Raw genomic sequence first — 16,748 nt, 5'->3', positions numbered from 1 at the left:
GTCATGTTATCTTTCTTAACAAATACACTATTATCTTACAATAATTGAACTAATAAAAATATATAAATAACCATCAATATTAGTTGCCAATTAATTCCCAAGTGATTTGGAAGCTTATAGAACTTGTTAGTTGATGTGTAGGTGCTGCAGTTTTTAAGGAGAAATACTTACTTCAGCTGTATCTGAGATGCACAAATTAGCCTTTTCACACCTTTGGCAATATTAGTCATATCTACCAAGCATTACTGAAGCCTGAAATAGTATCTAAGGTGAGATACCCCGTAAAGGATTTTACCGTCAGCTGAATGAAAATCTGTGAGCAATCTATGGTTTCATTCCATAATTGGTCATTAATTATTTTTCGTTAGTTTCAGTTCCATTTCTTCCCATTTTTAGTGTCTTTAAATTGCTAGGAATGGTTTGGCTTGTGTCTCCTATAAAGGGTGTTTCTGATTGAATTGGTCATTATAAAATAGAATTTTATAGAATACAAATATACAAATATATAATACAAATATACAAATATATAATACAAATATATACAATAGAAATAGAATACAAATAGAATTTGGTCATGTTGGGTTGGTGGCTTAGAACTCCTTATTGATCGAACCAATAAAAAAGATTTTTGGGCAATTTGGCAGAGTAACGTATGTAGACGCTCCTAAAAGTATCTTCCCTTCCTCCGATAGTCGAGAAGCCAGCGGCATCGAAGAAGAAGAAGCTCAAGAAAGCTGTCATCGAAAAAGCGGATTCACCGAAGGAGAAGAAGGAGGACGAAATGGGAGATAAAGAAGTCGATAAGAAAGTAGTCGACGACAAAAAAACTCTAGAGGAGTCTAAAGACAATGTAATTGATAAAAGAACTCCGGAAGAGAAAGAAGTAGATAGTAAGACGGCGATAAAAACCGAAGAGAAAGAAGAGATAGTTAATAGCGGTGGTAGGACTAGTCCCTCGGAGGACGATAAGAAACCACCGTCTCAAGAGGACGGGAAGACGGAGCCGGCCGTGAAAGATGCGAAAAATTCTCAAGAAAATAACAAGAAATTGGATGCGAAGAAAGAGAACGAGAAGGAAGGCGAGAAAGAGAAGAGACCGTCCAGAGCAAAGACGAGATCCGGGCCGGCGTTCGCAAAATTCAGGTCGACAGGTGAGCGTCGCTTTTGTTAATCCTTTGATGCAGTCGGATATGACTTGTTCCCATAGGCATAGGAGGCAGGGGGGGGGGGCTGCAGCCCCCCAAACCAAATATTTCTGTGAAAATTTGGGCAATATGCTGAGAATTTTTCGGGCACCCACAGAAAGAAAAATAAATTGTAATGATGTAGCTAAGGAAATCAATAGTTTAAAAAAAAAATTCTTAGTAATTAAAATTAGACTCGTTCACCATTACTAATGTAAAAGCCAATATGATATGAACATAAACATGTTGAATGCATGCGGAGCGCGCGAAAAATTTTGGTTATATTTTTCGGCCCCAGGCGTTACAGCCCCCCCCCCCCCCAAATCAAATTGGGCTCTTATGCCTATGCTTGTTCCTGACACCAAAAGATATTAGAATGAGACTCGTAGCTGATCTGTGGCTGCTGTATTGGTTGCCAACAGGCTCTGAATGGTGGCCCTGATTTGCATATGCAAATTAGACAAGGCTAGCTTTATATATGCTTTGTTGAAGGCCTTGACTGTTGTCTGCCTGACGTTTGCATCTTAAAGCTGAAAGCGACATCATGGCAGTTGAAGAGCAAACTTTCTGAGAAGCCATATTATTGTCAACTCCAGCAGCTGTTAAAAGACTAAGAAGAAAACAATTGGGTGCTACAAAACATGCTTTTGTTGATAACTGGTGTTGTAAAGAAGAATTTATGATGATATTGTAGTTATTTCTCATATCCAAGAGATGTATCGTTTCTTTTGTGTCGTCATAGAATACTATATCGTCGCAGCAATCGAAAGTACATCGGTGAATATTACCACATCTTTTCATTGCAGGTCTTGAGTCAGATGCAAAACTTCCCCCAGTCAAGATCAAGAAGAAGGGAGACAAAATCACCCCTAAGCCTGAAGTGAAGTCAACACCGGCAGGGAAAAGGGAAGGGTGAGTTTACTTAAGAGATATTCAAATAGAGCAGATGTTGTCTGACATACATCTATGAAACCACCAAAGGGGTACTGTTTCACAATATTAGTTTATTAATTTCCTTACTCAAGCTGTTAAAACCATTACTTACTCAAACCATTACACAACCGTTTAAAGAAAGATAAAAATAAAATAAAACTGTTAGCAAACTGCTTATCCACTAGAGAGCCTGTGTAATAGAATGTGTAAAAGTAAGTTGGTCTGACGTTTCGATCCTAGCAGGATCTTCTTCAGAGGCTAAATGACAAGTAACAGTAACAGAAGGGACACCTCTCCACACCTTTCTGTCTTTGTCCTTGTCCAGTTTATTCCCTACCCAGTTCCTTTAATCCTCCCTTTGTCCCTCCACTGTTTTTCTCCTACCTCTCCTCTTCCCCTGTTGCTTTCTTCTCTCCATCCCTTGTCTACTAATCCCCTTACATGTATCTCATTGTGTTCACTGTGCTCATTAACCTGTCTGTATTCTGTGTGTGTTTTTGTCCCAACTTACTTCTACACAAAAGAAGGAAAAGATGGAAACCTTCTCTGTAACTTACATCATTTTAGAATTTTGACAGGAACCGCAAAATGCGGAGGTTTGTCAACTGTGAAACAGAAATTAGTAAATCTACGGTAGATTAAGCCTTTTCAGAATTCCAAATGAGCTGTTGAGGACTGGTTGCTATGCTTCCACATAGGGGAACCAAATTAACCATTCCATGTGTTTTATACATTGTTCAGAGTGGCAAATTGTTGCTACTCATCTTGAAACACAGAGCTCTGCATACACTTTGCTCACTGCACTTCTTTTTCCCTCTCTTCACTCTCTCTCTCTGTCTCGTTCCGCATCCTTTAGTCCTCTCCTCAGTAAGACGTTAACTCCGCCAGAGAAGAGGATCAAGAAAGAAGATAAAATAGAGGAGAGGAGAACGTCGACCGGTATCAGAGTGAAAATCATCCCACCTAAACCCAGACGTAAGATTCAAAACCTTACCATTTCACGTCCAAGTTTTTAGGTTTTTTTCTCTAATTGTTATCTGGTAAAAATATAGGAATCTTTACCACCAGTTGTAGGCATCGTTTGTTGATGTGTAATTTGTGCTTTGTATCCATGGGCAACCCGACAGATTTTGTCTGGGGTGAATTTTATGGGGTGCATAGAGAGCCAGTGAATAGTATTTTGGTTATCTGTTAAATGTGCCTCTGGGGTATTGGTGGAGATGTTTTAACAGAGTGAGGCATTGTGAGCCCCCCTCCCCCCTTCACCCCACCTTTATGGCTTAAGGAGAATAGATAGATTCAGTTGGAAGCCTGTAAGTGCAACGGTATCATATCAGTATCTGGCCTGTCAATGTTTTTATCAAATAAGTTTCTCAAAGAAAGACGACCACATTTGGATATTCTTTTCATTTCTTCAGTTCAAGAAAGCTCTGGATTCTTAGAAGCTTTGAATGCACCGGTAGCACCAGTACGGAAGAAGGTCAAGAAACTGACCAAAGCAGCAGCAAAGGTGTGTTTATTGAACCCTACTCCTCTCTCTCCAGCACCCACGCCCCCCCTCTCCCCTTCCAGTTTTTACATTTAACTAGATAGTAGATACTGCAAGCACCTGTTAGTATGAGAGTCAAGAAACCTACCCAAGACAGCCAAAAATAAGATGTGGTTATTCCCACCACATGTCACCTAACCTCAGCATCAAACCCTCACCCCTCCCATCATCTCCCTCACCCCTCCATAGTACCCCCTCACCTTTCATCATCAGAGTCAAGAAATTTACTGTAACAGTAACAAGTGTAGTGACACCCACTCCTCCCCCAAACACCCCCAACTTAATCTCCTTAACCAGGCACTGGAGAAAATTTGTTGATGGATGTAGATGGAGGATTAAGAATAAAGGTCTCTTCTGATAAAAATGGAGCGCCCATTGAAATCTCTGAAGGCTTTAACAACTCAAATGTGACAATTTCCGTAGTGCCCTATTTATAGGCTAGTGCCCCCCCCCCCAATAAATGTGATCAAATGATGCATTCCTTATATGGGAATCGGTTTCACATTCTTGTGTGTGTTGCACTAATCACCCGTTCCCCCTCAAAATTATATTCTAGCAGTAACCTTTTGTTTAGGAAACATCATCCTTAAATGAATACAGTAATCCGTTAATGTTAACTTAAGACAACCAATAAACGTGGTCTGTGATTTTTGCTACATCTTCATAGGAACAGTCAGCTAATAGCAAAGGAAGGCCAGATGGAACCAAGTCAGACAAGTCTCCAAGTTCAACTCCAGAGGTAATATCCAAAATGGTTTTAAATCAAATATTGTCAAAGTCGAATTTGTAAGCTACATACATGTTGGATTCATATGGCAAGAAATGTCACATATTTAATCGCCTCCAATTTCAAACGAATTGATTGAGTACAGACAACATTCTACATCTTTTACTTTAGTTAAAGATTTCTCTATATTGATCAATTTTGTCTAGAAATAGTTTTTAATTGTTTGGTTTATATTTTGAAAATCCGATACAGTAGCTGTAGGCTTTTAATTGTTTGATTTGAGGTATCAGTGTCAACCCATCATGTGCCTATCATGTGCCCATCATGTGCTTTGATGGATGTCTGTTTACTGTCATTGCCTGCCCTGATTTTTAACACTATTAAAAATATCTAAATGGGTGCACTCTTTGACATATGTGTTTTATTTCATTCTACAGGATAACAAAACAGATCCACCAAAATGTGAGTGTCCCTTCTGTTCCTTTACTCTCTATTATTGTACAAATTTGCTTTCTCTGTTAGTAAAAAAAAATCAATTTAAGAACTAAATATGAAAGTTATCAAACAAATTTGTAATCCGGATGGCTCGGTTTGCAGATAAAAAACAGAAAATAACGTTGAAGAGAAAGAAAGTGTCCTACCAGTGAGTGTCCTCTGGATAACAAACCTTGGGTTCTTCATTTAAGCTTATACATTGCTTCTGACAAGCACCTTTTCATAGGAAGACAAAACTGGAATTTATCCCAACCGAGAACTAACTCTCCAAATGTGGGACTTGTTACGTTGAATTCACTCGAAAAGATTTGCTAATTTGTTTTGCTTTATCATGTTAAAATAAAACAAAATGATAGTGTTGATAAACTATATATAATTAAAATGACATTCTCAGTGGTTGAAAGTTCACGTTACATCATTTACTCTTAATTTAGTGCATTAATGAGAGACTGATGGTTAATTGAATGCTATGATTGCTGAGATAAATGTTATTGACTATTCCCTTCACTGTAGTAATTCCTGACAAGTTAATGCAGAGTTAGTGATACAGATTCAGGTTTCCTACGTGTTTGTACTTCAGAGTGTAGAAAGCCATTTCAAAAACCCTGTCATATATAATACTCTAGTACAACTCTCTACAACTCTGCTGCTAAACATTGTTGGCTTGCATAGACAACTCTACCAAACAAAATGATTTGATGCTTATGAAATAAGTGATTTTGGAGTACTGCCGAGATGTTTTATCAATTTATGACTTCTCTATGGCCTCTGCAGTCAATTTCTACTCCAATGCGGAGCCGGAGGAAGGCAAGGACGACAACAGCGTCTTTGGGGAGGTCGTCCCCGCTGGCAACGAGGACAAGATGGACGACAAAGATGACGACAAGACGAAGACCCAAGGTAAAAGTAATCTGAAGATCCTTCCATCTAGAAAGAAGAAAACCGTCACGTGGAAGGAAGACGGGGACCTGGTGGACGTCTGTTTCTTTGAATTAGATGAAAATGAAAGAGGTAGGCTTCCTTTGTCTTGCTTTCTTATTTTTCTTGCTTTCTTATTTGATCTTTTCTTTCACGAGCTGTCACCTATATTCTATCGTCTCACAGTTCTTTGGTCATGTATAGACGTAGGAGGGTGTGGGGATGTAGAAGGTAGTGGTGTGCACAAGGGCGGGGGGTCGGTCAAGGGGACCATGGCCTTCCCACCTTCCATCCTCAGAAGAAAATGGAGTTATACCTGGGGATTTTGTTTTCATTCAGATAGGGAAGCATTAGACCACATGCTATAGTGTACACCCTCCCTTTGCAACCTCACACAAAATTTGAAGGGTATTTTATTAACTTTGCATTTAGAGCTAATTATGGACCTCATTTTTAGTCTAAATATACCTCAGAATGCACCATTTCCTGTGTGAGGAGTCATCCAGGGGCCTTTATGAAATCCTTCTCTGTCCCTTAAATTAAAGTTCAACCTCTACTTAAATAATTTGGGGGGGGGATTACACATTTATCCCCTTCCCCTTCCCTCCACCTTGGACAACCTGTGCACACCACTGGCTAAAGGAAAAGGGAGGAATAATATTGGACCTTTGAACATGGACAAGGGTAGGAAGGGTTGCAGATGCTTGTCTGTGGGAGGAGTAGGTTCCCTGGAGTTAATTTTCTCTTCTGATGCTGGTTTTGGTGGAGGTCATTGGGGTCATCAGAGGTCAAATCGTGAAACCCTTGTAAACATGTACACCCTCACTATACATTACGTCAGATTCATGAAGAAAACTGCTCATGTTACATCATCGAAACCACAATGCATTTTTGCATTCTGGTATTAAATATTGTAGGTAGTATGATTTCACTATAATGTGGTTTTCCATGGTCTCTGTTGCTACGACAGAAAACGTGAATAGACCAAAGGACTTCCGGGATGCTGCCCAGAATGAGATGAGAAATGAAAGGCAAACGATCGCTAACGCCATGAAAGCCAACCGGAACGGAGAGGAGGAAGGTGGAAACGGAGGCAAGACCACCTACGAGACCATTCCGGTAAGATTGGCCTAGCCAAAAGACGGTTAAGCAACTGTTAGTGACGTACAGGTTTCTTGCTGTATCACTGCATAGTGTTCTAGCCTAACATGGCGCTCGCCGTTTCCTCGTTTGCGGAACTGGCAGGTTTGGAGTATCGTAAACCTATTTATTAACTGCTTGGAATTTTGACTGTAAACTTAGCAAGCTTGAATTGTCTGTCCTGCTCATGAATGAAGTCGGAGGAACTTATTTCCATCCGATACTGTAACGCGATAAACAACTGTTGACAGTGTTGTCTTGTGTGTCATTAAGAACATATTATGCGACCAGCATATGTTCCACAGCATGACTCATTTTCAGCTCACTGATATTCATATTTTTCTCTGTAGCAATACCACAAAGTATGTAGTCTTACCCAAATGTAGCCTTCAGTCCATAATTTATGGCTATTTTGGCAGGTCTAGCATAAGTCTTGACATTTGTTAGGTAAGGTGTTCGGTCTCTGCCGTGGCACTCATGCAAGAAACGGACCATATATATATTTTAATGCTGATTGATGGGCACTCTCTCGATAGACTTTCAATATATCTTGAGCAGCGTCAATCTGCATCTCAGCCGACAAAATGTGTGACTCGTCTGTTCCACCTTTTTTTCATCCAGTGGAGGAGGCCGCCAAGGCTGGACATAGATCCACTGGTGGTCTATGGCAGCAGTAGCACGGAGAAAGACGTCCAGGCAAAGAGAGAACGGACCGTCCTTCAGGAGATCTTCTTCAGCGCCGCCATGATCCCAGACACGCCCAAAGAACCGGACATGGAGGCGGTGGAGTACGTAGTACCCAAAACTATACCACTGGAAGATGTAAGTTGTACTGCCTTGGTAAACGGTTGAAAACGGGGGGGGGGGGGGGAGAATGTCAACAAATTGTGGTGTTGATTCCGGCTATTGACCCTAAGGGCTTAGATGGCCCAACGTTAATCATGAGATTGCAAGCGTGAATCTCCCAGTCTAACCAGATGCTTCTTCGGCCTTCTAAAAGCTGACACATTTGCAGGTTAGTTTTGATGGTTTCATACAAACGGAAGCCAATAAGATTTACTTCATTTTTATACTTATTCAGGAAACAGTTCCGGAACCAATGGAAACTCAACCAATTTTACCAAACCCTGGTTTTCCTGTTCCTGGAAGGGGTATACCGCCAGGTGGGTTACCTCCTCGGATAGCAAACGTCGTCCACCAGATGCCACGGCAGGCTGGTGCTGTACATCCTGGAGGTGGAGGACGGCAGGAACCGTCCATGGACAAAATCAAGGAGATTCTGTCGTCTGTCATGGTGAGATATCTTTAAAGTTCTGATGACTTGCATTGTCACATAATCGCACATACTGACTACTGGCCACCAGATTTCCATTTCTGGATGATGAATAATGATTTTAATACTTTTGTTTTTTTAACTACAGAGCAATCCAAACCAGCCAGATGTTGACATCCATAGTGAGGACTTCACCAATAAACTCAGAGAGATCATAGCGCCGTTCAAAGGAGACGACGTTCACGAAGGTAAGAAACGTCGTCTATCTGCAAAATATTAAATGTCGGTGGCAGTAGACTACTATGTTGTCTCCAAACTGCATCAAAAATTGTCCAGGTTCGGTGCCCTCTTTCGTTTTCTTCATCGTCTCAGTAGTATATGCTTGGGGGAGGGGGCTAAATTGGAGGCTAACCACAACAATATGCAGGCTGTTTCAGAGAGGTAACAAGCCTGCTTAATAGTTTCTGTAGTCGAAGCATTGATCTAAGGCTCTTTTAGAATTATCTCTGGCCAGAGATTACCCTGACTCTCCAAGGTTTATTGAGCGGGCTTTTGCAGAGACTTTGTATTTTTCTCTATACTGAAGCATCGATGCCATTAAAGAAGCTTGTCGCATTCTGTCACTGCATTTCCTTCTTGATTAATAAAGAAGTGAGTCACCGTGTCAGTGTTGTTCAACCAGTGTTGTTTCAGCAGTGTAGCTCAGCTGCATATAAGATGTAAGATGAACCTGTTTGTGAGTCAGAAGTGGGCTGCTTTTGTAGGCCGATATGACATTATAGCACTACAAGCAGCTTGTACCAAAGAAGTGAGTGCTTCCGGGGCAAGATTCTGCAGTTGGACCTTATTGTTGTTCTAATTTCTGTCTGATTTCTCTGATTTCCAGATATATCTCCTAGATCTCTCATTCAGTCAGACTATTAGGTTTTTTTGAGACCAGTTATCTGATGATAAAAGTATTGTTTCATCTCTTGTGATCGTTTCTTCGTTAGGTGCAGGCCAAGCTCCTTTGTTGCAGACACCCGTCCAAGGTCCCCCACCCCTTTTAGAACCCTTGCCACCAAGGGGCCCTCCACCACACCCTTACACGTATGACCCTGCAGGCGAACCGTACCTGGACCCCATGGGAGGACAGTACCCTGAATATGATGAGTTTGGTGGCATGCCTCCGCCACCGGAGATGGGAATGGAGGAGGGCCACTACCCTGGATTTGAAGGCAAGTAAACCTGACGTTAGAGAATTATATAACTTTCTAGCCATCAGATCTGTGACTGCACACTTGACTGTGGTATATACCAATGTTGGCAAATTGGCAGCGGTATTATCAGAGGGCAGTAACAACTGTCGGAAAAGGGGGGAGGTGGGGAGAGGGGCAGCTTGGTGCATCAGAGGGTATTACAGACAGTCTACAGTCAGAGTAGCAGTTGTCAACACCTTACTAGTGACAATTGGGATCAATCACTGATTTTTCAATGTGTACATATCTCTCTGCAGTAGGTCATTTAACTTCCCAGTAAAATTTCTGGAGTGTGAAATCTGAGCACAGGATATTAATTCCTCGGGTTCAGTCAGGGAGATGATGATGATAAATACCCGTATATAAATCTCTGGCTCTCAATCTACTCTTATTGCTTTCCTTCTTCTCTGGACAGGTCCTGGGTTTGATTACCCGTACCCGGAGGAGAGATTCCCAAACAGGGACTTCCGCTTTCGAGGTCCTCGGCCGCCCGGTCCTAGATTCAGAGGAAGAGGAGGGGGAGGAAGGGGAAGAGGTAAGAACCATTCTCTGGTCTTTGTGCTTTTAATTTACTGCTTGTATTTCAGCTTTAATATTCCTATCATGTAATATCATTCATGTGTACTGCATTGCTTTGGTTTACCGAGAGTGGCCTAAAGTTGTAGCATCTCGTTGGTGGTTTTATATTACTCATTCAGAGGCAGGTATTGATTTGTCCCCATCAGGGGAGGATCTAGGATTTTAAAAAAGGTGACCTTGGGCCTGTTGAAGCTGCCTCCCATGTGTAGGGGGGAAGGGGGAGGAGGTCTGGGGTACTCTTCCAGATCCCCTGATCCCCACCAGCCCCCCCCCCCCTCCACAATTTTAGACTGATTTCATAGCATGTGGTAATATCAAATACAAACAGCAAGTTTAGGGGAAGTTGCCTAACTTTTTGTTCCCTTTTTCTTCACTGATTGAAAAGGAAACTTGACTAGTGAAACTAATGAAAACTGAAATAGTTAACAGATTATGGTATAGAATAGAACAGAACAGTAACAGAAATAGTATAGAAAATGTACAAAAAGTGCATACAAAAGGCCAAAAAGTGCATACAAAAGGCCAAAAAGTGCATACAAAAGGCTGGCTATTTTCAAGCCAAGTTTTTGGTTCCATTCTCACTATCAAAGAGGCATACATCAATCTCTTCTTTTGGGGTGACTTGTTACGTCAATGACTGTCTGAGTGAGTCAGTTTTCCGTTGGTGATACACCTCTGTACATGTTGCATAAAAATCCAAATGTCCCTTGAAATTCCCTTACCTGTCACATGTATCTGTTATATGAACCCTGATGAAATCCCTGGTTACACTGTATGCCTTTTGACTGGCCACCTGCTAGCAAACACAGTTGGTTACGTAGGTCTCATATCAGATTGACCCACCTTGGCCTAGCCTAATTTACATAGAGAAATTGGGGCAGAAGTTGTTATTATCAGCAAATGTTAAATGTTACATAAGTTATGTATGTTTATTAGCTGAATGTCATATGGTTTGGGAAGGGGTGGGGGAGGAAGGGGGTGGGGGAATGCTGCATCAGTTAATTGTGTATAAACTCTAATGGGCATATGGTGATGTTACCATAGACATGCAATCAACGACATAGAGGTGGCTATTACCTATGGTCTAGTAATAAAGTAACCTTTGTCAAACTGGTCTGTTTTCTGTTCTATCCCACACATTTAGGCTTTAAGTAAAAAGAAATAATGATTTTGGTTATAGTGCACCTTCACTCGTTGTTTTTATCTGCCACGACACGATCACCCATCGTACTTTTGGTTCTGTCCGAGGGAAAATGGCTTGATCGGGTGGCGGGCCCTTTGTGATGGGAGGACAAAAGAGTTTGACTGTTAACAGCTCGACAGTAGCGAGTTAACCAGTAATAATTTTGTATCTGATTTCGAAATCCAGGTGCGAGCATTGCCAAAGTTTGCTACCACTTCACGTCGGAGAGAGGGTGCCGCCTGGGAAAACATTGCCACTTCATCCATCCAGGAGTCACGGGTCCACCGCCAAGAAGGTGACAGAGGTCAAAGGTCGACGGCACAGAACTGTACCAGCAGAGAGTTATATGTTTTGTATTCTGGCGGAGTATCGTGTAAAATCGCCGTGGCCATTCGTGGTAACGGATGAGAACAGTGGGAAGAGTAGATGGTCCCTGTCTCAAGAGAGAGAAATGTTTGTGAACATTGAGGGCCAAACAAAAGGGGCCAGTCGCTGCTTATTTATGTGGATTTGTTATGTGATGCTATGCAATAAACTCCCATTCCATTGTCTTTATGTCATAACCTAACGATCCATTACTTGACAATTTAACAGCCCCTCTCAGCAAAAAAGAAAATGACTTTAGTCAAACAGTCCATTTGGTTTTTATAACGAACTGATGATCGATCAGAGATTTGGTTTGTGCAGTGTGTTCCTTTCAGTACTACTTCCACTGCATTGAGATTACTATTTATAGCAATCTTTGACTCATCTGTTAAAAGCGGCTGGACGCTAAAGTCTAGCAAATAGGCCTTCATGTCAGCTCCCCCTAGCAACAGTGGGTGTTAGTAGAAATGCTTTCGGTTATTCATGGACAGTTGATTCGGTATCGATTATATCAGAGGTGCTCTGACATTGTCATCATATATGACCTTAAAGAGGCATTTTAAACGTTTACAAATATTTTTTTTAAGGGGGAGCATTTTGGAAATCAAAATGAATAGAGAAACAGAATCTGGTTTTTGCAAGTCAACATTGAAGTCTTGCATCAAGTGATTTATTGTCAGGCTACCCAATTACAATAGCTAGAGGGTCTGGGGAGGCTTAGAAGAACCTTCTGTATCACCTCATCTTGTGACAGCTTGTCATCAATGGTTACCTCCTCTGCTCAATAGGTACCTCATTTTTTCAGTAGTACCTCATTTGTTCAGTAGTGCAAAATCATTTGTTCAGTAGTGCCTCCCTAAAAGAGTGTCCTACATGAATGCTTGTCATTAGCTGTTCTTGCTAGAACCCAAATTGTTGGTATCTTCTAGATCTCATCTTGAATTTAAGATCATCTTAACGAAGGTTAAACGATGACATTACTTGGATGTTCCCTGTGACAACTTTGGGCCATCTTATGAATTCTTACCTCCTCTGCTCAGTGGTACCACATCTGTTCAATATGTACCTCATTTGGTCAGTAGTACCTCATTTGGTCAGTATTACCTCATCAAAGTGCCTACTATGACAATGTTCGTTGCATTAGGGGCTTCTGATATCAGATTGGTATCTTCTAGGATCTCATGATGAAGAATTTAAAATATTCTGTAGCCACGGCAATGAAAGTCCTACAAAGTGGCATATTTCCACTGGAATTATGTTAAGTTTTATGGTCCCTGCGAAAGAGATGGTTTAGGATAGAGGTATGAAGTGACCAACACTGTAGAGTTATGTACTGACCTCATGTAGGGCTGTTGCAATTATTTTTCATGATATTAAAATGTTTGCACTCTTAGACATTAGACATCTTAGACATTCCCATACCCTCCCGCTGCAACTGGAGCACGTTACAATTACACTACTGCATTCATACTTAGGACATCTGACATTTTCATTGTCAGACAGAAAACCTTAGGATTGTGTCCCACAAGAGATTCAACCATTGATGACTTAAACCTGGGTGTTCATTTCACTGCAGAGATTTGGTCTGTTAAGAATGTATTTCTTCTTAGCTCATGAAATATCTTTTGAAATATCTGTATTGGGGGCTAGAATTCAAGGTCTAAATCGACCATCAAAGTTCCAGGATGGTTGCCTGTACAAACTATGGGTTTCCCTCTATTGACACCAATATTTGAGTTTGGTTATAAGGGCAGGCATCGGCTAGTATACTGTAATAATTAAGAGTCTGGACATGTAACTTTCATGAAAGGTTTTAATGATCATATTAGCAACTCTCCAATATTGATTTACCTTCATGTTTAAACAACTTCATGACCCTTGGCTTCTGGGACTAAGAGTTTGGTCAATATGGGAGCAGTGCATTGTTGGTTTCCAGTTTGTCGAGAAATGCTGCTTCACCCACAATGTAGGTCTACAGCCCTCATTATTGACCGCAGTCAAAGTTGGTATCAGCAGATTAGATATGTCTGTGATAGTTTCATGTCATAGTACCAAAGTAGATTATGCAGGATCATTTTGTTGTTGCTAAGAATGCTTTTGTTTTCATATAATTTTGTACATCAAATGAAGAGTTTATTTATTAACAGAGATGCAACTATTTTTCTACAAATGTTGCATTTTCGTTTCCTTTTTGGTTCAGCTTTTCATGTGACCTAATTATGACTCTATATATCGCTAGGATGAACCATTCTCCAGAAAGGGGAAGGGTGGTAGGGAGATGTTTGACATGATCTTCTGCAAGGATTTCAATTAGAATTTGCCTAAAAAAGTAATAATTATAATCCATATAAAGTTTGGGATTAATTGCAATTGTTAGGCTGAGACCAAATTTCGCCCATAACCACTAGTTTACTCACAAATGATTGGATGTCAGTTTCGTGGGAAGATTGTTAAAGTGAAATACGAACATATTGAAAAAGCAAACAACCATTCCTAATAGTCAAACGACCTCTAAAATGATGGACTCACAACAGCATAGTTGTGCGACCTACGCAGTCTCTGTCCTTGGATTTAACCATACTGTAACACGTTGTAGTGCAACTGCTGTTATCGAGCCAGACGACCTAATAGATGGCGCTGTTTAAGAATGTCAATTATTGCCTCCACATAGTTTTTAGATTTTCTTTGCACTACGTGATATGGCGGCAGAACTTTTCGTTACCAGTAGGACACAATGTCACTCTCCTTTGGTTGCATAGTCATTCCAGCTTACATATTTATAGCGAAATTATCTAAAACTTGTACATTTAAGTATGTTCGATATTAGCGACTATGACACCGCTACAAACAATGAATGCTTCTCCACAAACCGATGTAAACACCTGGCTACGTGGACAATAAGATGGCATACTGGATAGTACACCACCAATAATGGAGAAAACAAAAACCAGAGATAAACCTTAACACAAAACCAAGCGAAAACTACCATGACACATTTCTTGAATCGAGGCTGCATGATCAACTCTGTCCTTGATGAAGCTATCCAAAATGAGTACTTTTAAATCCTAAATATTTGGATATAAATACCAAACCAGAAATTTTGTCAACAAATGATAGAAGTAACATATCTATGTCAAATGCAGCTCTGTGGCAGTTGCGCAGTAAACCCCATTACGTCATAGTGTAGCGGAAGGGACTACATTGAACGTTGTGTTCGGAGTTTTCATTTTAACCAGTGATGTTATTACACGTATACGCATATTGCGATAAGGGGTCAGTACTCGTCCGTATTGCGAGATACGGATTCAGGACAATGGCCGAGACCGTTCGCAGTAAGCCGACGGAAGTTATGTTAAAATAGTGTCAAAGGTCATTACAACTGCTCGTCATTCAATCCTTGAATAAACCTAACCAGCACACATTTAAGGATTTGACAGAATTGTTAGTTAGGTAACACACTATTTATATACACGCAACGTGTTGAAGTTTTCACGAGTAAAATTTTGTTTAAATGCTTTTCTAAGCAGAAAACGAGGACGAAAGTCCTTTTTAAGTAAAAGCAAGTGATGATTACTTCGTGCTTAACTCTGGTTTCTGGAGAGACGAAAATGTGTTCTGTCTATCACGTTGACTATGGTAATTTCATTTGTTAGGAGCCGGAAGTAAACCCGCTCGCGTTTGGAGTCTGGTGGGACGGCGATACGCACTTGAGGTTACATCGTCATGAATACACTCGGTCACATTCTTGATGCAAGGGGCTGGTTGAGGGTGGATCAGTTAAGTCCTTTAGTTTTTGTGACCAGGCTCTTCCAGGCTAACACTTCCTTAAGGAGTGTTAGCTCAGTTGTTAACGCCGGTACCATCCAATCATAAGGTCCCCAGTTCGAGTCACTCCAAGATTAATGTATGTCGTCCAGTTACAGATTTGTTGACAATTCATAATCATGGACGTTAAATATGAATCTAAGAGACTTGACTTCGGTCAGCTTGCGACTTTCATAAGCCAATGATGGCTTCTTCGCGAGTTCCTGCTTGCAGGGGGGTCTAATATACATACATACATAGCCTACATGTTGGATGACTTTTTCAATTACCCAGAATGTTTAATACACATCTTTTGTTGCTACTAGTCATACGTACAGTTTTGTTTCGATAAGGATAGTTTGGAATAAGAATTTATACGAGGAACCCTGTATACATACGGTGGTGGAGGTTAATCATGATACTAACATATTGCGTTATGTCACATAGGCTATGCGTTATGTCAAATATGCGTTATGTCACGCATCCTTTCCCTCCTTGTCTATTTTATCATACTCTTAATAATAACTTGAATCTTGTTCGAGGATATGGTGTGACCAAAAATCATTTCGACGTACATTTTGATTTACAAATGCAACTATAACTGGTCTACCATATATAGCCTATCACTGCACGCCTTTGTTTACCATATATACCCTGTTTACAAAAATATGATATCACGTGATGTATGCATATTAATTAGGTAATTCGGTGTTTCCAACCAGTTTCCTAATGTTTATACCACTCTGTACTGTCCTCACGTGCCATGCTTCAAAGCACCCATATTGACAGTACGAACCGTTCCTAACACGTATCTGATAGAGATATGATATTCGATACTGCTCATACTGTCGATAAGAGTGCTTTGGGAGCAGGACATGAACGAATACAATATTGAGAAGAAAAAAATGTCCCTACTGCAGGGTTAACTGTTTCACCTGTTTGTCACAGTAAGGCTTAATTGTAAGTGTAACTCCGATACGAAGTGCATTTCTTTGAGCAAAAAAAAGCTTAAATAAAGAACATCTCTTTTGGTTATTTCCCAGTGAAGGTGTGGGATAATATTGAGTGAGTGCTTTACCACTCTTCTGTAATTCATATGTTATTTCTGACACTTGCTACAGAATTGGGTGTTCCAAGTACAGTCTTTGTTATCCAAATAAATTTGTTCTATTATCTATAAATTACTGTAAAAATTAAAACTATCCTGTTGCAAATTATCTATGAAGTAAATCGTAATGTGTAAAAATAAACAAAATTGATTAGCTCGTGTGAGTCATGTGACGCGGTTGGTTGAAGAAATAAAGAAAGAAAAACCAAAAATTAATATATTTTTCTTATTTCGCTTTTATCGTTGTTGGT

At 40.4% G+C, this 16,748-nt stretch overlaps 1 protein-coding gene across 4 annotated transcripts in view; it reads left to right on the top strand.

Moving 5' to 3' along the window:
* The window catches only part of LOC139963912 (serine/threonine-protein phosphatase 1 regulatory subunit 10-like), a 38,611-nt gene extending 24,372 nt beyond the window's left edge, over positions 1-14,239 (top strand). For all 4 annotated transcript variants that reach the window (XM_071965134.1, XM_071965136.1, XM_071965137.1 and 1 more), the window contains 14 exons: positions 693-1,151; positions 1,991-2,096; positions 2,974-3,092; positions 3,536-3,627; positions 4,334-4,405; positions 4,831-4,855; positions 5,663-5,899; positions 6,777-6,925; positions 7,568-7,768; positions 8,028-8,240; positions 8,368-8,467; positions 9,212-9,436; positions 9,873-9,992; positions 11,406-14,239. In XM_071965134.1, coding sequence (XP_071821235.1) covers positions 693-1,151; positions 1,991-2,096; positions 2,974-3,092; positions 3,536-3,627; positions 4,334-4,405; positions 4,831-4,855; positions 5,663-5,899; positions 6,777-6,925; positions 7,568-7,768; positions 8,028-8,240; positions 8,368-8,467; positions 9,212-9,436; positions 9,873-9,992; positions 11,406-11,518 — 2,231 coding nt within the window. In that variant the 3' untranslated portion in view covers positions 11,519-14,239. The remainder of the gene's footprint in view (positions 1-692; positions 1,152-1,990; positions 2,097-2,973; positions 3,093-3,535; positions 3,628-4,333; positions 4,406-4,830; positions 4,856-5,662; positions 5,900-6,776; positions 6,926-7,567; positions 7,769-8,027; positions 8,241-8,367; positions 8,468-9,211; positions 9,437-9,872; positions 9,993-11,405) is intronic.
* Positions 14,240-16,748: the final 2,509 nt, after the last annotated feature.

Source organism: Apostichopus japonicus, chromosome 22 (assembly GCF_037975245.1).
Source record: "Apostichopus japonicus isolate 1M-3 chromosome 22, ASM3797524v1, whole genome shotgun sequence".
In the NCBI taxonomy this organism is placed as follows: Eukaryota; Metazoa; Echinodermata; class Holothuroidea; order Aspidochirotida; family Stichopodidae; genus Apostichopus; species Apostichopus japonicus.
The sequence above is the reverse complement of the archived record's forward strand: the minus strand, read 5'-3'. Positions and strand labels throughout refer to the sequence as shown.